Source organism: Populus nigra, chromosome 12, assembly GCF_951802175.1.
Source record: "Populus nigra chromosome 12, ddPopNigr1.1, whole genome shotgun sequence".
Classification (NCBI taxonomy): domain Eukaryota; kingdom Viridiplantae; phylum Streptophyta; class Magnoliopsida; order Malpighiales; family Salicaceae; genus Populus; species Populus nigra.
The window spans coordinates 15,028,259-15,051,767 of record NC_084863.1 but is presented as its reverse complement, the minus strand read 5'-3'; the positions used below and the strand labels follow the sequence as shown (position 1 = coordinate 15,051,767).

The following is a 23,509-nucleotide window of genomic DNA, read 5'->3' as shown; positions in this document are numbered from 1 at the left end:
TTGTTGGGTCCCCTGTTAAGGTGACTTTGGTTTAACTGCAAAGTCACTACTTTTTACGGTCAACAGTCGGCCAGAACTCAACACGCGGTCCACCCTTGAAATGATGCCAAGAAAAATGGCCACCTAAGTTTGAATTGGTGGTGATTTTGTGTCATGTTACATAAACATGTGAGAAATTCGTGGAATTCTACGTAAGTTTCTTAGGAAAACTCAAAACTTCTGCTACCTTTTAGAATGCCTTTGAAAGAAACACCTTTTTGGTTATGTTGAGCTGATGGTATCTTAGTTGTTTTCTGTCAATGCTGACTCCAACAATTTGAATGTGGCTGTTGTGCATGCTAGTGCACTTACTCATGTGTGATCCTGCTGTTGTGCATACTCTTCTTCATGTTGATAACACGAGTGCTATTCAGATTGCTACCAATCATGTTTTTCATGAGCGTACCAAACATATTGAAGTGGATTGTCATTCTATTCGAGAAACCATTGATGCTAATGTTATTTCTCTTCCACATATCTCTACCGACCTTCAAATAGCTGATGTGTTTACCAAATCCATGAATCGTCAACGCCATTAGTTTCTAGTTGGCAAATTGATGCTTCTTGATCACCCAACATCAATTTGAGGGGGGATGTTAGTATAATCCTTTTCATTAGAATCATTAGTTTCCATATACATATTTGTTATTTATGTCAAGAAAACCGGTGTAAATATTTGTGTAATCATAGTATAAATAACTTTCTATAATTAGGTCGGGATTATAGTTAATAGTAGTAGATTTTATGGAATGTAAATAAGAATTCTTCCTATTTAATTAAAAAGACTCCCATGAAGAGAGGTCATTTAGCCAAATTGACACATGTTTGTTTTAGCTTTAATTTCCTTTCCTTCTTTGAAGATTTGGGTGTGGCCAGAACATTTACAAACCATACATCTTCTTGGATTCCATGACACATTCACAACTAAAACTTCTCTAACAACAGTACAAGTAGTTCCTCGCTACAGTTTCAGCATTGAAACTTTAGAGGGATTAAATATAAAGGAAGATTCTGTGGCTCATGATCAAGTCAAAATAGCACACACGTAGCCTACAATCATGTTAACTATTCTGTCATTAATATTGCAATTACAACTGATTCTATGCTCAATATCTATAGCTGTAATGATAGCATAGACATTTGAACATTTCCTAAGATAGATTCTTTACTATTGTAAATATAAGACATAACTCCTATCTATGAAGATAATATAGAATTGAAGCATTTTTGCTTTGTTATATGGTATCAAAGCCTCCAATCTATGTTATGCCAACGATCCAAGCATCCACCATATCTGTTTCCCCCAATCAAACTTCAGCCTTTCCTCTTCAACCCCAACCCTCTTTTGTAACAAATAAACCACTCATTACCCTTAATATCACTGCCCAAATCAATGAAAAATTAACTTCCTCCACCTTTCTTCAATGGCGTGCTCAATTTGAAGCATTCCTCATCGGGTATGATCTACTCAACTATGTCAAAGGCACTTTTCCATGCCCTTCCTCTACTAGTACTACCACTGATGAGCTGCAAAAGAACCATTGGATCAGACAAGATAAACTCATCTTAAGTGCTATTCTAGCCTCTACATCCTCCTCAATAACACCTCTAATTGCTACGGCACAAACCTCTCATGAAGCTTGGAAAAAGCTCAAAATTCTATATGTTAGCAAATCTAGAACTCGTGCTATGCAGTTAAAGGAGGAGCTCATATTAATCCAGCGCAAAAATCGATCAATCACAAATTATCTCCATGCTGTGAAGACATTGGCTGGTGAAATAACCATTATTGACCACCCAATTTCAGATGATAACCTAACCCTTTATGTGTTAAATTGTTTAGGTCCAGATTTTTGGGAGATCGCAGGAACCATCCGTGCCAGGGAGTCCTCTTTAAACTTTGAGGAGTTACATGATCTTCTAGTTGGCCATGAGGCGTATCTAAGGCGCCTGGAAATTGCAACACAAACCATGGTTGTCTCTGCCAACTACACGAAGACAAAGTAGTATGTGCAAGGAGGATATAATCAAGGGTCTTCAAGGCACAATAGGCCAAACTCTTAACATGGGCCTCACACTTCCAGCCCAGGACGAAACTCCAATGGAGCTCACCATGATAGACGTAGCTCCAATTACCAGTCTAGCAGGCCCACCAACTCCAATTAACGTTATCAGCCCAAATGCCAACTATGTGATCAATTGGATCACACTGCCAAGTTCTGTTCCCAATCAAATTCCTCAAATTTTTCTGCCAACTGTGCCATATCATCCATGAGCAAAGACAAAAATTGGCTTCTTGATTCAACAACTTCTCATAATATCATAGGAGATCTCTCCAATTCTGAATATGATGGCACTGACGAAGTAATTCTTGTTGATGGTTCAGGTTTGGTAGTCTTACATATTGGTTCTTTGGCTTTGCACTCCCCTAATCGAACCTTTCTCTTGAGTGATACTCTTTGTGTTCCAAACCTTTGCAAAAATTTAATTTATGTTCATCATCTTACCAAACAAAATAACATGTTTGTTGAATTTCACCCTTTTCATTTCCTTATGAAGGACACGATCATGGGGGTGATACTGCTAAGAGGAGCATATAACGATGACATCTACACCTTCCCAACATCAATGGTTCCAGTTTCCTTCAAAAAGGTTGCTAATGTTCATAGACGAACTTCAATTGATGGATGGCATAAGCGCCTTAGGCATCCTTCTAATAAAATCGTTCACAGTCTTGTCAAGAGTTTTTCCCTTCCTATTACACCCAATAAAAAGTTGCCTTCATTATGTCACTCATGTTCTATTAATAAAGCACATCAACAACCCTTTCGTGTCACAAGTCTTCAAAGCCATAAATCACTTGACATTATTTACACTGATGTGTGGAGTCCCGCTAGTTATACTAGTATTGATGGATCATGATATTATCTTATTTTTATAGATCATTATACCAAATACACATGGTTTTATCCAATGGCCACTAAATCCAGTGTCTCCACTATTTTTCCACATTTTAAAAAGTCTGTGGAAAATTGTTTTCAAAAATTTATAAAAACATTATATTCTAATAATGGTGGTGAATTCATTGCTTTAAAATCATATCTTTTGCTTCATGGTATATCTCACTATACCACTACTCCACACCCCCTCAACAGAATGGTATCTCTGAACGTCATCATCGTCATTTAGTTGAAACGAGCCTTACCTTTCTTCATGATGCAAATCTTGATCTATTGTATTAGCTTTATGCTTTTCAAATTGTCTCTTATTTCATCAATAAATAACCTACACCTCTTCTCCAAGCAAAATCACCATATAAAGCTCTTTTTCGTCAACCACCAAATTATTTCAAATTAAAAAAATTTAGGTGTATTTGCTACCCTTTTACCCGGCCCTATAATTCAAACAAAATGCAGCCCAAATCTCAAACCTGTATTTTTCTTGGCTATTCTTCAATGCAAAATGCATACAAATGCTTTGAACCCACTGCAAAAAAATTCTTTACTTCAAGACACGTGCTATTTGATGAAAATAAACACTTCTTCAAACCATCCACTCCCATGTCCTCCCCTCTACCTTACAAACCTTTAGCGTCTCAAACATGGCTTCCCCTCTCTTTTGCTCCTTCGATGTCTGCTATCCCTCCATCATCGCCACCTAGCAAGCACCAGGAAGGTACACCTGCCATCGTTACGTCCTCTTCAGGTAATTTCAAAAACCCTTTTGATCACTCTATTCTTAATTGTTCACAAAATCTAAGTCATCACACACCTTCTTCACACGATCCTCTACATGATACTCTACATAACTCTAACCAATCCTCTTCTGATACCACATTAAGTTCCCATCCTAATTCCCCCCACCCACATTACCCTAACCTTCCTGAAACACATGAACCTCCCCAACGCACTCACAATATGACCACCAGATCAATGCACAAAATCTTTAAGCCCAAACAACTCAATACCATGTCCAAATATCCTTTTCCCCAAACCATTGAGCCAACGAGTGTGAGTCAAGCCCTATCTCAACCTCACTGGCATGATGTTATATCTCACGAGCTTACTGCTCTCATGAAACACAGAACTTGGGACTTGGTTTTACCACCTTCAAACTGTCAACCAGTAGGTTGCAAGTGGGTATTCCATATAAAACAAAAGGCAGATGGGTCAATGGATCGATTCAAAGCTTGTCTGGTTGCTAAAGGCTATAATCAACATCCTGGTGTTGATTACAAAGGGACTTTCAGTCCCGTGGTCAAACCAGCTACTATTAAGGTTGTCCTCTCTATTGTTGTCATGAATGAATGGGTATTGAGGCAAATGGATGTTCACAATGCTTTTTTAAATGGTGAACTAACTAAGATTATGTTTATGCAGCAACCCCCAGGATTCAAAGATTTGTCCAAACCTCATCATGTTTGCAGATTAAACAAAGCACTATATGGCTTCAAGCAAGCCCCACGAACTTGGTATACAACTATTAAATCTGTCATTCTTCAGCTAGGTTTTCACAATTCTAAGGCAGACTCCTCTTTATTCATTTACAGGGAAGGATCAATTCTTTGTTATCTTCTAATATATGTGGATGATGTTGTCATTATAGGGAATAATCCATCATTTGTGAACTCTGTTATTTAGCAGCTAGGTGTCATGTTCTCTCTCAAAGATCAGTCTCTTCAATTGGTTGATGGCACCGCTGTTGTGGACAGTTCAAATTTTCATCGCATCATTGGCAGTCTTCAATACCTTACTTTGACACGCCTTGATATCTCATTTGCTATCAACAAACTATCTCAATTTATGCACAAACCTACTATAACACATTGAACTGCCACCAAAAGGCTCATTCGTTACTTAAAACATACCATCTTTCATGGTATTTAGCTCCGCAAAACTGGAACCCCAGCCTTACGGACTTGCTTTGATGCCGATTGGGCTGACAACATTGATGATTACACGTCCACAACATTGATGAACTTGTCCAACCAACTAACATGAAATGGTATCATGTCTTCATCATCTTGTTATGTTGACCCACTTTACTACTTCTGTTGCTACCCAATTTTTTACCCATGTTTTGATAAATTTTCAGAAAAATCCAAAAATAGCAAAAAACAACAAAAATCTAAAAAATATGTTTTTTTTAATATATTTGCATCGTTTTTATCATTTTCAGCATCATCTCAAATAATTTAAATTTTCAAAGATCTTGGGAACGCGTTTGACTTTTAACGCATTATTTTTAAAATCACCGATTTTTCTCATTCTAGTCGATGTTGAAAAGAAAAATACAAAAAAATAAAAAAATCAAAATTTACAAAAAAGAAGTTAAGGGACCAAGTTTGAGACCTAGCAACATTTTTGCCTATAAATAGTAGCCTTCAACACACACAAAAAAGGGGGGTCAATTTTGCTTATTTAGGGAGGCAACACAAAAAAACCCTAACCTTAAATCCATCACTACCCAACCAGCCGCCCCCACTCATCCGACAGCCAGTTCCTATTCTTCCCTCTTAGTCGTCCCCTCAACCTTCACCCAAGCCATCCTCTCTCTCTCTCACGCTTCCTTGGCCGAGAGCCAGCTCCTCTCCATTCATCAACACAGCCCTGCCAAACGCCCCTCACCCAGAAACAAACCAAACAGTCACCCCCTGGTTTTGATTTTTCTCTCCAGCCGATCGCAAGACATGCCCTCCTCTCTCAGAGCCATAGCTTCTCAACCTCCCTTACCATAACTCTCCTCTCTCAGCCGACCTATCGGTTGCCCTTCTCCGCACAAGCCTTCCCTTTCCCCTCAACTGCAGGCCTTCCTTTCAGCTACAAGACAGCCACCACATTTCCACAGCCCTCATTTCTAAAGATTTTCCCTCAATATTTGTTCCTATTTCCACCGCAGCTTTAGCAGCCACAGCCGATTTTAACCGCCAGCAGCAGTAGCGCCGTCCTCGCCAGTGAGCCAGCAACCCACAAACGGCAGCGCTGGGGCCACACTCTTCAACTTCTCCCTTGGCAGCGCCAGCGGACCCAACAGCCTCCAACAGGAGCCCGAACACAGCGGCATCTACATATCAGCAGCAATCCTTCCTCCTTTTGCCAGCTACTCGAAGCGGAGGGGAGGACGAAAAACCCATAGAATAACAGATCTGCAGTGAAGCAGATCTAAAGGAGAAGAGAGAGAGGCAGATCCAAAAACAAGGAAGAAAAAGATTAAAATCAACTACCATTTGTTGTGTTTTCTTAGATTTGCAGGTGACAGGGTCCTCAAGGGCAGCAGGAAAGTGAAGAGGGGAGGAAGCCATTACAGCCCCCCCACGCTGTCTGGATTTCACGACAGCGCGTGAACCCGCGCGCTGCCAGTAGCAGTGGCGCTTGGAGGAGACACGCCGCCACTGTTCCTATAGTTCTAGAAGGCCTTCCCTGTCATTTCTAGAGTTTTTAGGGGCTATTTTATAAATTTGAAATTATATAATGTAATTTTTATCTAGTTGTTTTGAATTTGTATTTTGAAGTATAGATGTAAAAAAAAAAAGGAAAATAAAAGGAAAAAAATATAGTAAAAGTGTATGTGTGTGTTTGTATGCTTTTTATGGATGTTTTTTTTTTGGTTTTATGATAAAATTGCAAAGAATAAAAAAGAATTTAATATTTTGATTTGTTCACGGTCAAGAATTATGAATTTACACGTAAGTTGTATTTCTAATATCCGATGAAAAGATAAAAGTTTTAAAACTTCTTTAATACATCAAAGCCATGAAGCACTTTACCTCAGGTAGGGTGCGTTAGAGGTGCTAATATCTTCCCTAACCACAACCAGTCCCTTACCCGTGAATCTCTAACAAGACCAATGCATCCGGGTTTCCTAATAACCCTCAATTAAATACTAGGTGGCGACTCCAATAAACCAATCAAATCCACGAAATGAAAAATCGCTAACGATCGCTGTGCGGTGACGTGCGACAACTTCGATCGCCTTTGTGGTGTAAACCAACCACCAAAGAGGTTCGTCTACAAGCATGAAAGGAAAGAGCGAGGAAAAAAAGAAGTTGTTGTATCTTATTTTGAAAGTGGTAATTCTCCCGAAGCAAAAAGGAAAAAAAGCAGGCCAGTAAGAGTGGGTTATAAAAGAGTTAATGTAAGCAGAGCGAGCGCATCAAGAAGAGTGCGTCGTGGGGCCAACATTGTGGAAAATGATTGTTTAGATTAAAAGTGTTAACTTTTATGAATAGGTGAGCCAAAAAATACTTGTAGAAATACTTGCAATCGAGCATATATCTCTAGAACTCTGGTATGGGTATCACGTGGTACCGAAAGTTGCTGGAAATGATAATTTTCCCTATTTTCAGTATCTCAAGTTTTACTGTGCAATAGTTGATGGACTTCATCATGAATTATCAAGTTTTACAGTATAAGCTAAAAATGTGTTGGTGCGTGCATATACTTTCCAAGCATGAATATAATAATAACAAGTAGAGTTAGGATATTCAGGTGTTGAATAATTACTCGAGTAAATTTAGAATCTTCTATTGTCTGTATTTTTTTTATGTCCTGTTCAAGCATCTTATATCTATTGTGCAAAAGAAAACAACCATCATGGATATCAGGTTTGGTGTTTTTGTATAATTTCTACATCTGTGGATAAACATTTCAAATCCATTTTCTACAAGCATAATGCTATGCATCTAGAAGAAAGAAGAAAAAGGAAGGCCAGATATCAGATCATGAATGAAGCTGAAGATTGTAAACAAGCTACAAGTGTAATATTTGATAGAGAATTGTCTGTGATGATGGAGTATTTGCTAGCTTTTTCTGTGTTAATAACACACTCTCAAACATCCACTTATACACCCTTAGTCTTTACTTTGAGGTTGCATAATTATTTTTTTATGCTTTTTTGCTTTTTTATCCTTACCTTTTCAAATTGTTATTTAATGATCATTAAACTTTCTTTGAAAAACAAAAGGTACCACAAAGAAATTTATTTTCAAGTTTTATAATATATTTTTGTTTGAGTTTATTCAATATTTACGATAATGATAATAATAAAAGAAATTAATCCAAGCAAAACTTTAAACCTTAACCTTTTTTGTATAAATACTACACTGTCTCTCTCTCTCTTATCAATCCATTCATCATCTCCTCTCTCTGTGTTTTATTCTAGCTATGCTCTTCATCATTTCCTTAACAACTTACAGTAACAATGGCGGCTTATAAAATCTTGGTGTCTTAGATGCTTCCTGCTTTACGGGTTCAGCTTTGGCTCAGGCATCAGGAGCCACACCAATAGCTCCACTAGCCAAATCACCATCTCCTGCACTAGCTGCTCCAATAACTCCAACTCCCGCTCCATTTGTCCCTATGCCAACTCCCTCTACTACTCCATCCATTCCTCCTTATTCATCTCAAGCCAGCTCACTGATAAGGGAATTTTTAGAATGTATATTTTCCATTATTCATGCTTACTTTTGAAATATTTTGGATGTGTTGCACAAGATAATTAGAATTTTATATCCCTTTTTGAACTATTGACCTTGTGGGAAATTAATGTGTTTTCAGATATTAGGTTACTGAGCAGGTAGAATCTAGCAGTAAAACCAAACATTGATTTATTGTGTGCTGTAAAGGAAACTATACAACTTAGTTCCAGATGTTCATCACCATTTTCAAATATCTAAGATGAAGGTCTACAAAACATGCAAAGGGCATATAACTCAGTTTTGTTGTTTCGAAGCCTAAAAAGTGAGTCGAAAAACAGGGATTGAATCAGACCCGAACTTCCTGCACTCCAAATACTGTCTCGGTTTATGGTCCTTATCTCAAGTCTTAGAGATCCAAAAATTGTTGAATTAGACCCAAACTTCCTGCACTCCAAATATTGTCTCGGTTTATGGCCCTTATCTCAAGTCTTAGAGGTCCAAAAATTGTTGAATCAGACCCGAACTTCTTGGACTCCAAATACTGTCTCGGTTTATGGCCTTTATCTCAAGTCTCAGAGGTCCAAAAATTGCAAGATTGGTGTCGTTGGAAAGAAGATTCAATTTTCTACAATTTCTCCAGAAATAGAGATCTTTGAATTCGCACGTTTCCTACCTCAAATATGGCCCGCAATGTCTGGGTAGGAAGGAATTCAAATAAAAAAAGGAAACTGTCTTCATTCCAGCGGGGGGTAAAAAGGCCACAATATAAAAGAAAAAAAGAGAGGTTTGCAAGAAAAATATGCATACATAGAGACCTTAAAATAGATTGAAAGGAGAAGAAGAAGCTGCATAAAGAGGGACGAAAAATGGAGGCAAAAATAGAGAAGATTTGAAGGACGCCTATCTATTCCACTGTCATTCTCAGCTTTTAAGTGATGTTCATCGTATCAAGTTTGTTTCTCTTTAATCTAACTATAGAGTAGACTTTTATTCTAGGATTTTTTATGTAACCTTATTATGAATATGTGAACAATTTATTAGATTGAATTATTACATTAAGTTGTTGATATTTCATTATATGTGTAATGCTTGTGTATGTTTGGCCAACATCTGCATGATTTAGAATTCAATTTGAGACTGAGAAGTGATAATTGTTTTAGCTATTGTTTGAAATACCTTAAGAAATCTATAGGATAGAGATATCTTAGGAACTTTTATAATTGTTACAGGTTTTACGGTACTTAATAAATTTCGACAAGTTCAGAACTTTTATAGAGTATATGAAATTTGCTTGTCGAAATAATTTATTGATACTCGAGAGAGACTAATGTTTAAATTAGAAAAACCTGATTATCAACGTTAGGAGTAATTAATTCAATTGAGAAAGTTCATATAGGAATAGTTACAGTGAGTCAGAAATCCTAGAACCAATACAATTGAATTCATTAATATTTAATCAATTGGTTGTTTGTTTTTAATCATTAATTTTTGTTTCATAAACTATCTCATTCGATTCCTCAAATAGATGATAATTTAAAAGACTTTGGTAATTAGTAGTAATTTTTATAAATCCTCGTGGGACGATACTCAACTCATCACTTTATTACTTTTTAAGATTCATGCACTTGTGAAATTAAGCAACACTCACCACCATCTCTTGTTACCCCTAGCCCCTCCATATCTATTCCTTCAAATGTTGTTTCTTCTTCGAACACTACCAACAATCATTGTCTTCCATCTATTATAGATCCAAATTAGTAGTGTAAAAGATGTTTAGTGGGTAAGAAATTTCTCAAGAGTTTTCTAAAGGAGTCTATATCAAAAGCATGCCAACAAAAAAAAATACATGTTGATGTTTGTAATCTTATCAAACCATGTTTGTTTGGTACAAATCTGTATTTTTTACTTTTTATTGATGATTATAGTAGAAAAACTTGGGTATACGTTTGAAAAGAAAAGCCTAGTATGTTTAGTTGTTTTAAAAAGTTAAAGGCATTAGTTGAAAAGAAAGTAATTATTCTATAAAATCACTTAAGACAGATAGGGAGTGAATTTTGTTCCAATGATTTTAATGAGTTTTGTGAAGATCGTGGTATAAAGAGACTCCTAACGGTGCCTAGATCCCCATAATAAAATGACATGATAGAGATAAAAAAACAGAAGCATCCTCAACATGGCAAGAAGCATGCTTAAAACCAAGATGACTTCATAAGAAGTATGGAGTGGAAGGAAGCCAAGTGTTTCTCACTTGAAAGTTTTTTGGAGCATTTTCTATATGCATGTAGATGATCAAGTAAGGACCAAGTTAGATGACAAGAGAAAAAAGATAATTTTTGTGGGTTATGATCAAAATTCCAAATGATACACGCTTTACAACCCTAATGAAGGAAAGATGGTGATTTGTAGAGATGTTGAGTTCAATGAAGATGGAGTATGTGATTGGAAGACAGATGATGGTAAGAAATGACTTCCTACTGATTCTTGATGAAGATGAAGAAAGATATGAAGATCATTAAGAACCTATAGTTACACCTTCATAAACACTAATGAGCTCAATTTCTTCTTATTCTTTCTTTTTCTTTTAGTAGAAGCTTAAGTAGTGGCACTCCTCTAAGTCCACCAAGAAAGATAGAGAGCCTTGATAACTTCTATGGGGTAACTAATCTTATTGATGATGTAACATTATATAATCACTATTGTTACTTATTTTTGGACCCCATGTGCTAGAGGCAATGTATACCTCTTTCAAACCAAGTGCAAGAGTGTAGCTCATATTTGCTGGAAAATTGACAAAAGTAGAAAAAGAAATATTTTTTTTTGAAACCCTGTTTGAGCTGTTTTCTGCTCTCTTTATCCTTTCTCTTTGCTGCCAAAATCATCAGGTTTTCTTAGACTGACTAGGGGTCTTCATAATGCTAAATTCGTTCCTTCGTTATCTTGTTTTTAAGGTTGGATAAATCCCTTAAATTTTGCACTAAAAAAAACTGATTATGCTGCTATTGCAATTTTTTGTTCCAAATTAGGCTATGATTCTGACTTGGTTTTGTAGGATATCTAACCATCCTAGCTATATTCTGTCACTCATGACATATTGAAAAATTGACCTACATCTTTATTGGGTTCTAGGAATCACTGATCTTAGGGCAGACTCTTAGTCAGATTTAGATGCTCAACATTGTCAAATCAAGAACCTTTTTGACCAATGAGATTACTACTAGATTCTGTTCTTTAAAAAGATTTTATTTCAATTCAAAATCCTTCATCAAAGTTGTAGTCCTAAACACGTAGATAAATTTAGGCTTTTGAATTGCTTGATTTCGATATCAGAAGCTCAAGATATTCTCGTTTGAATATTTAGTGTGAAAGCAGGGATTTCTGCCGCGAGAAAGATCACGACCTGATTTTTGCACTGAAAACTCTATTTCCATCACAAATTGTGATGATTTGTTTATAGGTCATACTCTCAGTCATATCGGGATTCTCGGCATTGTCAATTTCTAAATCAGATCAGGAGATCCTTTTTGATCAACCAGATTACTGTCAGATTCTGTTCTTTAAAACGATTTTATCTCCCTTTGACTCCCTCATCAAAGTTGTAGTCCTAGACGCGTTGATAAATTTAGGCTTTTGAATCGCCTGATTTTGATATCAGAGGTTCAAGATATTCCCGTTTGAATATCTAGTGTGAAAGCAGGGATTCCTACCGCAAGAAGGATTTTTTGCCCAAGTTCGCGGGACTGATTCGAAGGATTTTTTTGGACCAAGGACTGAATTGAAAAGTGCTAAATAAGGGATTGATGTGAACAAGGATATTAAAAGCTGGAGAGGGAGGCTGGATCATTATAAATGACAGGATTTGTACCACAACGAATAAGGAAAACAAGACTTTGCAGCTGCACCCTCCATCTGATTTCTTTCCTTTTTTCTCTGAAAATTCCTGTTGTTTTTCCTTATCATCACGCCTGATTTTTAGAGCTGAAGACCATGTTTTTGTTGCCTCATTTCAAAGGGAGCAGCTGGCCCTATAGAAGGAAAGAAAGAGCCACACCCTCTGTTGCTACCCAATTTTTGACCCATATTTTGATAAATTTTCAAATAAAATAATAAATAAAAAATAATAATAAGGGTTTACATGTGGCGATAACATAAAGCATCAAGGCTAATATCAAGGAAGCAATATGTCAAGGAGATAATTAATGAATCATATATAATTACTGCAATATAAAATACCATATATATATATATATATGATTTGATTCGTGTTTGGTTATGGAAAATAATCATACCATAGATATATGATTTGATTCGTGCTGGTTATGGAAAATAATCACTGCAATATAAAATACCATATATATAGGATTTGTTGGTGCTGGTTATAGAAAACAATCTCTGCAATAATTATTGTAATATTTCCTTGAATAGCACGTGTAGAGATTTTCTATATAAATAAACCTCCAGCCATAATAATGGGGGGGGGGAACGCACAAAGAAAGAGCATAAAAGGGGGAAGGAGGAACGAGAAAAAAAAAACAAAAACGCAAGAGAGGGAGGCAGTAAGAGAGAGAAGGGAAAAACGCAGAGAGCAGGGGTTCATCTTTTCGACTGTGAAAGTCTTCACAGGAACAAAGTTACAGAAAAAAAAAGAGAGGGAGCGGACGAAACAAAAAAAGGAGAAAAGGGGAGGGAGAGAGAGACCAAAAACAGAGAGGAGAAGCAAAAGAGGGGGCTTTCTTTCATCCGGGGGTTACTGGAAGACCTTGACTGAAACAGGGAAAGACACAAAAAAAAGAAAGAAAAGAGAGAGCAGAGGCAGAGAAAAAAAAAGAATGAGAAACGAAAGAAGAGAAACGGGAGAAACATAGAAGACCAAAACAGAGAGAGGAGAAAGGAAAGAGAAGGAGTCTTTCTATTGGTTACCAGAAGCGAGAAGGTAGAAGCTTTTCCCATCGGCTGGTACGTCATCTTTGGCATTCAAAACAAGCAGGATTTACAGGTATAAGTTTTAGTTTCTCCTTCCTTGCAATATTTCAAAGCTGGTGTCTGCTGATTGGTTTTTTTTTTTATAAAAAAAACCTGTTTCTGCTCTTGTCTGGGACTTCTGCTCTTGTCTGGGACGTGCGTTTTTGTTTGTTTTGGCAACAAGTTGCAAGCTTGCTATGTTTCGTTCATGACTGTGATTTTTAAAGGGGTGTGTATGTGAGTGCCGCGGGCCTTTCTTTTTTTTTTTTCCTTTAAATGGGTGTGTATGTGAGGAATTGTGAGCTTTAAAGCTCCTCGTCATCCCCCACCCGTCTGTTCGGTTATATTTTTCTGTTTTTTGCATGCAACGAGTGTGGCAGCTCCCATGATTAGGAAAGGAGTAAAGGGGTGTGAGTCACGGTTCCTGTCATAATTTCAGTTTCAGAACTTTTGTTAATTTTTCGTGCATACATCCTTGTTGTCTTATTTTAGAGAATGATGGGTTAGGCTCGTTCAGGCTTCAAATCCAAATTGGTGGGAACTGTTTTAGGTTTTTGTGAATTTTGGAATAGATGGGTATATTTTATTTTTTTTGTTAATTGTGATGTTTGTGTTTAATCTTGTTGTTCGTGTTTTGACAAAATATAAAAATGTTTTCTTGTGTGTTGCATACGGCCAATACCTTAACATATTTTGAACGTTTTTTATAAACAAAAAAATATTGGAAGTTTTGAAAATGTATTTTCACATGGATTTCTTAAACACAACAAAAAAATTGTTTTCTTGCATTTATGGATTTTACAACATGTTTGTAAAACTCCAAAGGGTATTGGCCAATATTCCAAAAAATATAAAAATCTTATTTTGGGGGGAATTCATCTATTATTCACCACTAATGTTTGGATAAAGAAATCCTTAAAGGACGAATATCCAAAATATTATTGGGAGTAATAAATCCGCACAAATCCTTGAAAGAAGCCTTGATTATAATCGAGGACATTTCAATTTTTTACTTCACGGTTTACAACACTAAGACAAAAAAATAGGTTTTTAAAGCACCCCAGATTTCTAAATTTTTGTCCCTCCTCCTTGCGATTTACGAGTCGCAAACTCTTGAAAAACTAAGGGGAAAATGAGCTTTTAAAGCACATGGAACTTCCTTGGATTTCTATCCTAATAATTTTAGTTTGAATCAAAACCTAGAAAACTGATGGGATTAGAAAACACCAACACCATAACAATTATAAGACAAACCAAACACCAAGCAGCTTACCTTAGGTAGGGCGTACTAGGGGTGCTAATACCTTCCCTTTACGCAACCAGTCCCTTGCCTTAGAATCTCTGAAAGACCAGTTAGGTTTCCTAGTGACCATAATATTAGGTGGCGACTCCCTTATTCACAATAAAACAAAAGACCCCGAAATCAATCGAGGATCGCCGTGCTCCGCTCGCGAGGGTGCGACAGGATGGCGACTCCACTGGGGACCCTAAGACTAGGCTTGGTAATTTGTTTGTTTATGCTATGTTGGTTTTTTTTTTATATGAATGATACTTTGTTCAAAAGCTTTAGCATGCATCTTTACATTCTGTCATACATGATATAGTCATTCATCACTTTATGATTATTATCTTTTTGAGGGCACACACATTAAACTTTAAGTTAAGCGGGGAACTAGCAGCTTGCCTTATGACTTGAGTCAAGGTTTAAGTTTGTGTAAACCCCAACTCTTTGCTGAGTGTTTAGACTGATAGTGATTGGTACATGTGTCATCCCACTATCTGCTGAACCCCCATATTGCCTTTACGAGGGCGATCACTGGGACAGCAAGAGACCTTTTTTTAGAGACAAAGTAGTAAACCTACACAATGTCTCACATAAAGGAAATAAAACCTATCCTTAGGATGTATGCTCCATAATATCTTTTTACATCCAAACAAGCCTAAGCTCAAAGCATTTTGAATCTCAATACCTTCATTCAAAAGCTAGCAAAGGGAGAGATGTTCCAGAATTGGGAGACCCAAGAAGCTCTATTGGTGTTCAAAATTTAATCAACAATGTTTGTTTGATCATGATATTGTGTTGTTTGCCTTTTTCACCTTTTTAAATCGAGTTTTCAAATGTCAATTGGATTTTATCCTCTCTTTTTTTAGCTAAACTTTTCCTTTTAATGAGATCATGCATTTTCAAAAGTTCATCTTTATGTTTTTACTATGCATTTACACATCACTTTCCGCTCGTAAAAACCCTGAAAGGGGATCTTCCATAACAAACACCTGCTCTTTACACTGAGAATGAATGGCTGAACTTTAAAGAATACATATTAGTTGTAGAAGAAGAAGAATGAAAGGGAAATAACATTAAGGGATTCACAAAAATTAATAAGAACAATATGAACAAGCTTGGAAACCCGCTAAAGAGGAATTTGAAACCATAGATGTGGGCAATGAAAAAAATCAAGAGAGAGTTGAAGATAAGGATTTTGATCACCCCTAAAAGAAGGAGAAAAGTTAATTGCACTACTCCAAGATTATATAGATTTTTTTTTCCTGGTCCTACAAGGATATGCCTGGTTTGTATAGGATACCACTAGTAGAAGGATGCAAATCGGTTAAGCAAAGGTTAAGAAGGACCAATCTGAATGACTTGATCAAGGTAAAGACATAAATTGAAAAGTAGTGGAATGCTGGTTTTCTAGAAATAGTTAAGTATCCGCAATGTGTGTCCAACATAGTGGTAGTACCCGAAGAGAAAGATAAAATTAGAGTTTGTGTGGACTTTAGGAACTTAAACCGAACTAGCCCTAAAGACAATTTTCCTCTATCACACCTAGATTTGCTAGTTGACAATGCAGCACGTAACTCCATATATTCCTTCATGGATGGATTTTCTGGCTACAATAAGATAAAAATGGCGCAAGAGGATAAGGAGAAGAAACCTTTGTAACACTATGGGGAACCTTTTGCTACAAGGTCATGTCATTTAGGTTAAAGAATGTCGGGGCCACCTACCAAAGGGCCATGGTGGCTCTATTTCACGACATGATGCAAAAGGAGATTAAAGTATACGTGGATGACATGATTGCTAAATCTAGAGAGGGAGCGAATCATGTCCAAATATTGAAGGAATTATTTGAAAGACTAAGGAAGTACAAGTTGAGTCTTAACCATGCAAGGTGTTCATTCGGGGTGAAATCTAGGAAGTTGTTGGGATTTATGATGAGTGACAAAGGGATAGAAGTGGACCCTGGTTAAGTAAAGGTTATTCAATCTATGCCAACTCCCAAGGTTGAGAAGGATGTAAGAAAGTTCTTGGGAAGGTTGAATTACATTGCTCGGTTTATATCCCAATTAACCATGACTTGTGACCCAATCTTCGATTGTTAAGGAAGAATAATCTTGGAATTTGGAATAAGAGTATGAAGAAGCTTTCGCGAAAATCAAGCAGTACCTACTGAATCCACCCTTATCTATCAAGCCAAATGGCAAGTTCTAATGGCTGAGTACGACATCGTATATATGACAAGGAAAGCCATGAATGTCATCGCCGATCACCTAGCTGACCATGCTATGGAATATTATGAGTTGTTAAAATTTGATTTTCCTGATGAAGATGTGTTTTCAGTCGAGGAAGGGAAATCAGATTGGTGGATTATATACTTTGATGGTGCTATGGTAATGAAGTGGGGGCAATGCTAATCTCTCCTGATAAGAAACATTATCCGGTTTCATTTAAGTTATAGTTTAGGTGCACTAACAACATAGGAGTATGAAGCTTGCATTCTCGTTTTAGAGGTGGCATTGGAGCTAAATATTAGAAAGATAGATATGTATGAAGACTTTATTTTTTATTATTTGCCAAGTGAAAGGAAAATGGCAAACCAAGGACGAGAAGTTGAGACCTTACCAAGAATACCTGTCTAAATTGGCTAGAGAATTTGAGGAATAAAGTTCACCCATCTAGGAAGGGAAGGAAACCATTTTTCTGACGCTTTGATCACGTTAGCTTCTATGGCTAGAATAGACTTTGGGCACAAGGTACACATTGATATCAGAAATAACCCAGCTCATTATTGCTCAGTTGAGAGAGAAATAGATGGAAACCCTTGGTACTATGATATCAAGAATTTCATCCAAAAAACCAGACATATCCCATGGGGGCATCCAAAATCAACAAGAAGACTTTGAGGAGGTAGGCAAGGGATTTCTATCTTGATGGGGAAACTTTGTATAAGAAATCATCTGACGGGACTTTGTTGAGATGTTTGGATGACGTGGAGGCAAAAAATGGTGAAGAAATTTATGAAAAGAGATTTGATCTGTCGATATGGTCCCCTAGAAAAGATTATATCTAATTATGGCTAGAACTTCAATAGCAAGATGATAATAGAACTCTGCGATAAATGTAAAATCAAGCATTCTAATTCCTCGCCATATAGGCCAAAGATGAATGGTGCGGTAGAAGCTACTAACGAAAATGTCAAGAAGATTATTTAGAAGATGGTAGTCACGTACAAGTATTGGCATGAGATGTTGCCATTGGCCCTTCATGCATACCGCACCGCAGTCCGAGCACCAACAGAAGCCACCCCGTACACTTTGGTATATGGAATGGAGGCGGTGATGCCTTTAGAAGTGGAAAACTCCCCATTAAGAGTATTGGTAGATTCTGAATTTAGAAGAGGAGGAATGGGTAAAAGTTAGATATGAATAGTTGAATCTGATCGGTGAAAAGAGGATAGGCAATCTGTCATCATCAACTATACCAAAGAAGGATGACCAAATCATATGATAAGACGGCCCGACCTCGAGGATTCCACGAAGGAGATATCGTACTGAAGAAAATGTTGTTTTTACCAGGAGAAGATTAGAGTAAATGGACGCCAAACAATAAGGGCCCTTACGTGGTAAAGAAAGCATTCTCGGAAGGAGCTTTATTGTTATCTAGAATGGATGGAGAAGATCTAGTTAAACCTGTAAATTCTGACTCTATAAAGAAATACTATGCTTCCTAGTCAATAAAATAATGTTCGGCCATGAATTCTCTTCGTAAAGAACTTTTTTTCATAAAACATATGATCTCATAGCATTTGAAATCTTTTACTTAAAAGAACTGTTTTTTTTTTAATGCATGACTAAGGAGATGACTCCATCAATTGGGGAGAACCAAATCAAATCTAAACTTGACATATTTTTGCACACCACACTGGGGGCAAGAAGTGTACGAAGTGCACATAGGGGTCCATAGTGAACCAAAGCCTAAAGGGGTATCATCATAAAAACTTCTAAAAAAGCATCTTTTATGAGAATTGCTAATTGCATTGAAAGTTTCAGTTTTCATGAACAAAACCAAATTTTTTGAGTTTTCCTTTTAAAATAATAATAAAAGACAATACTCAATGGAGCAAGAAAGGGCCCCATAAGGAACCAAAGATCTCTTCACCAAGAGGATAGGAAGTATAGTGCGTTGAGCATATTCTGTTTCAAGAGGACGAGTCGGACAAATAAATGGAAACAAGAGCTCAACAAGTCTACAACAGAAAGGGGGACCTATGCTTCCAAAATAGGTAACAAAAAAAACATGCATGCTATTTGTCATAACACTAACCTGGCAGGAGAAGGTGTGACGAAGGCCAAAATAGTTCCAAGTTTTTGGGAAAACCGCTGAGATCCAAAATCTCAGGTCAACAAAACTACAGAAAATGATAGGAATTGTGAACCAGCACTGCTTCATTCCTTGAGGTAAGATGATTTCTTTTTAAGTTCAAAACGAGCAGGTCACCCGATATTGAGATCATTTTTTGAAAAAAAGCGTTGAATTTTTCTAAAAAAATAGGACAGGTCATCCTATATTGAGACCATTCATTAGAAAAGCGTGGAGTTTTCTAAAAATATTTTTAAGATGGGCAGGTCACCCGATATTGAGACCATTTCTTAGAAAAGCGTGGAGTTTTCTAAGAATTTTAAGAGGGGCTGGTCACCTGATATTAAAACCGTTTCTTAGAAAAGCGTGGAGTTTTCTAAGAATTTTAAGATGGGCTGGTCACCTGATATTGAGACCGTTTCTTAGAAAAGCGTGGAGTTTTCTAAGAATCTTAAGATGGGCAGGTCACCCAATATTGAGACCATTTCTTAGGAAAGCGTGGTGTTTTCTAAGAATTCTAAGACGGGCCGATCACCTGATATTGAAATCATTTCTCAGAAAAGCGTGGAGTTTTCTAAGAATTTTAAGACGGGCCGGTCACCCGATATTGAGACCATTTTTTAGAAAAGCATGGAGTTTTCTAAAAAAAAAAAATTGAGGTGGGCAGGTCACCCGATATCGAAACCATCCCTTAGAAAAGCGTGGAGTTTTCTAAGAATTTTAGGAGGGGCCTGTCACCTGATATTGAAACCATTTCTTAGAAAAGCGTGGAGTTTTCTAAGAATTTTAAGAGGGGTCGGTCACCTGATATTGAAACTGTTTCTTAGAAAAGCATGGAGTTTTCTAAGAAAAGCGTGGAGTTTTCTAAGAATTTTAGGAGGGGCCTGTCACCTGATATTGAAACCGTTTCTTAGAAAAGCGTGGAGTTTTCTAAGAATTTTAGGAGGGGCCGGTCACCTGATATTGAAACCGTTTCTTAGAAAAGCGTGGAGTTTTCTAAGAATTTTAAGAGGGGCCGGTCACCCGATATTGAGACCATTTTTTAGAAAAGCATGGAGTTTTCTAAGAATTTTAGGAGGGGCCTGTCACCTGATATTGAAACCGTTTCTTAGAAAAGCGTGGAGTTTTCTAAGAATTTTAGGAGGGGCCGGTCACCTGATATTGAAACCGTTTCTTAGAAAAGCGTGGAGTTTTCTAAGAATTTTAAGAGGGGCCGGTCACCCGATATTGAGACCATTTTTTAGAAAAGCATGGAGTTTTCTAAGAATTTTAGGAGGGGCGGTCACTTGATATTGAAATCGTTTCTTAGAAAAGCGTGGAGTTTTCTAAGAATTTTAAGATGTGCCGGTCACCTGATATTGAAACCGTTTCTTAGAAAAGCGTGGAGTTTTCTAAGAATTTTAAGATGGGCTGGTCACCTGATATTGAGATCGTTTCTTAAAAAAGCGTAGAGTTTTCTAAGAATTTTAAGAGGGGTCGGTCACCTGATATTGAGATCGTTTCTTAGAAAAGCGTGGAGTTTTCTAAGAATTTTAAGAGGGGCCGGTCACCCGATATTGAGACTGTTTCCTAGAAAAAAAAGCGTGGGGTTTTTCTAAAAAAAATAAAAAAACCTGGAGTTGTTCTAAAATTTTTACAATAGGCAGGTCTCCAGATATTGAGACCCCTTTCTAAAATCCTTTTTTCTTACATCTGGGTAGGTCACCCATCATAATGAGACCATCATTTTTTCTGGGTAGGTCACCCATTAGAATGAGACCATTCTCCATTATTTTTTTACCTGGGTATGTCACCCATTATAATGAGGCCATTCTTTCCCCTGGGTAGGTCACCCATAAGAATGAGACCACTCTTCCCCCTTTTCACTTGGGTAGGTCACCCATCATAATGGGACCATTTTTTCTGGGTAGGTCACCCATCATAATGAGACCATTTTTTCTGGGTAGGTCACCCATTAGAATGAGACCATTCTCCATCTTTTTTTTACCTGGGTAGGTCACCCATTATAATGAGGCCATTCTTCCCCCTGGGTAGGTCACCCATAAGAATGAGACCACTCTTCCCCTTTTCCACTTGGGTAGTTTACCCATTATAATGAGACCATTTTTTGGGTAGGTCACCCATTAGAATGAGACCATTCTCCATCTTTTTTTTTTACCTGGGTAGGTCACCCATTATAATGAGGCCATTCTTCCCCCTGGGTAGGTCACCCATAAAAATGAGACCACTCTTCCCCTTTCCACTTGGGTAGGTCACCCATTAGAATGAGACCATTCTCCATCTTTTTTTTTTTTACTTGGGTAGGTCACCCATTATAATGAAGCCATTCTTCCCCTGGGTAGGTCACCCATAAGAATGAGACTACTCTTCCCTTCTCTCCACTTGGGTAGGTCACCAATCACAATGAGACCATCTTGCATTTGGGTAGGTCACTCGTCAGAATGAGACCATCTTGCATTTGGGTAGGTCACCCGTCATAATAAGACCACACACACATTTTTGTATTGGTTTCGGATTAAAGGAGATCACCAGATGAGATCTTAGGTTAACCCAACCCCACACAGAGTTTAGCTTTGGTTAAAGGGAATCGCTAGATGGGATTTCAGGTTAACCGAGCTACACACCAACTTTGCTTCGAATTAAAAGAGATCGCTAGATGGGATCTCAGGTTAACCCAACCACACACATAGTTTAGCTTTGGTTAAAGGGAATCGCTAGATGGGATTTCAGGTTGACCGAGTTACACACCGACTTTGCTTCGAGTTAAAGGAGATCGCCAGATGGGATCTTAGGTTAACCCAATCAAAAGGGCAGGTAGCCCATGAAAATAGACCAATTTTTTTTTTCTTCTTTTTTTCTTTTTTTTTTAAAAAAGGGGCAGGTCACCCATGATAACGAGACCATTTCCTTTTAAAAAAGTGAAATGCTTGGATGAGTGGATCACTCAGCAAGCAAGGAATACTTTTTTTCTTTCTTTCTTTACAAGCTTACTATGCAAAACATTGAGGAGTTTTGCTTCGTAAGCATTGTAAAGAGGGGGCATCTGTTGCTACCCAATTTTTGACCCATATTTTGATAAATTTTCAAATAAAATAATAAATAAAAAATAATAATAAGGGTTTACATGTGGCGATAACATAAAGCATCAAGGCTAATATCAAGGAAGCAATATGTCAAGGAGATAATTAATGAATCATATATAATTACTGCAATATAAAATACCATATATATATATATATGATTTGATTCGTGTTTGGTTATGGAAAATAATCATACCATAGATATATGATTTGATTCGTGCTGGTTATGGAAAATAATCACTGCAATATAAAATACCATATATATAGGATTTGTTGGTGCTGGTTATAGAAAACAATCTCTGCAATAATTATTGTAATATTTCCTTGAATAGCACGTGTAGAGATTTTCTATATAAATAAACCTCCAGCCATAATAATGGGGGGGGGGAACGCACAAAGAAAGAGCATAAAAGGGGGAAGGAGGAACGAGAAAAAAAAAACAAAAACGCAAGAGAGGCAGGCAGTAAGAGAGAGAAGGGAAAAACGCAGAGAGCAGGGGTTCATCTTTTCGACTGTGAAAGTCTTCACAGGAACAAAGTTACAGAAAAAAAAAGAGAGGGAGCGGACGAAACAAAAAAAGGAGAAAAGGGGAGGGAGAGAGAGACCAAAAACAGAGAGAAGAAGCAAAAGAGGGGGCTTTCTTTCATCCGGGGGTTACTGGAAGACCTTGACTGAAACGGGGAAAGACACAAAAAAAAGAAAGAAAAGAGAGAGCAGAGGTAGAGAAAAAAAAAGAATGAGAAACGAAAGAAGAGAAACGGGAGAAACATAGAAGACCAAAACAGAGAGAGGAGAAAGGAAAGAGAAGGAGTCTTTCTGTTGGTTACCAGAGGCGAGAAGGTAGAAGCTTTTCCCATCGGCTGGTACGTCATCTTTGGCATTCAAAACAAGCAGGATTTACAGGTATAAGTTTTAGTTTCTCCTTCCTTGCAATATTTCAAAGCTGGTGTCTGCTGATTGGTTTTTTTTTTATAAAAAAAAACCTGTTTCTGCTCTTGTCTGGGACTTCTGCTCTTGTCTGGGACGTGCGTTTTTGTTTGTTTTGGCAACAAGTTGCAAGCTTGCTATGTTTCGTTCATGACTGTGATTTTTAAAGGGGTGTGTATGTGAGTGCCGCGAGCCTTTCTTTTTTTTTCCTTTAAATGGGTGTGTATGTGAGGAATTGTGAGCTTTAAAGCTCCTCGTCATCCCCCACCCGTCTGTTCGGTTATATTTTTCTGTTTTTTGCATGCAACGAGTGTGGCAGCTCCCATGATTAGGAAAGGAGTAAAGGGGTGTGAGTCACGGTTCCTGTCATAATTTCAGTTTCAGAACTTTTGTTAATTTTTCGTGCATACATCCTTGTTGTCTTATTTTAGAGAATGATGGGTTAGG

At 37.3% G+C, this 23,509-nt stretch overlaps 1 protein-coding gene across 1 annotated transcript; it reads left to right on the top strand.

The window, feature by feature from the left end:
* The first annotated feature begins 1,278 nt into the window (after nucleotides 1-1,278).
* On the top strand, nucleotides 1,279-2,046 carry LOC133669041 (uncharacterized). The gene has a single exon (XM_062089051.1). It carries the CDS (start codon nucleotides 1,279-1,281, stop codon nucleotides 2,044-2,046), a length of 768 nt encoding a protein of 255 aa, XP_061945035.1.
* The last annotated feature ends 21,463 nt before the right edge of the window (nucleotides 2,047-23,509 follow it).

What these genes read in the sequence shown, in the direction of transcription:
- LOC133669041 (XM_062089051.1), top strand. Translation starts at nt 1,279, where the DNA reads ATGGTATCAAAGCCTCCAATCTATGTTATGCCAACGATCCAAGCATCC.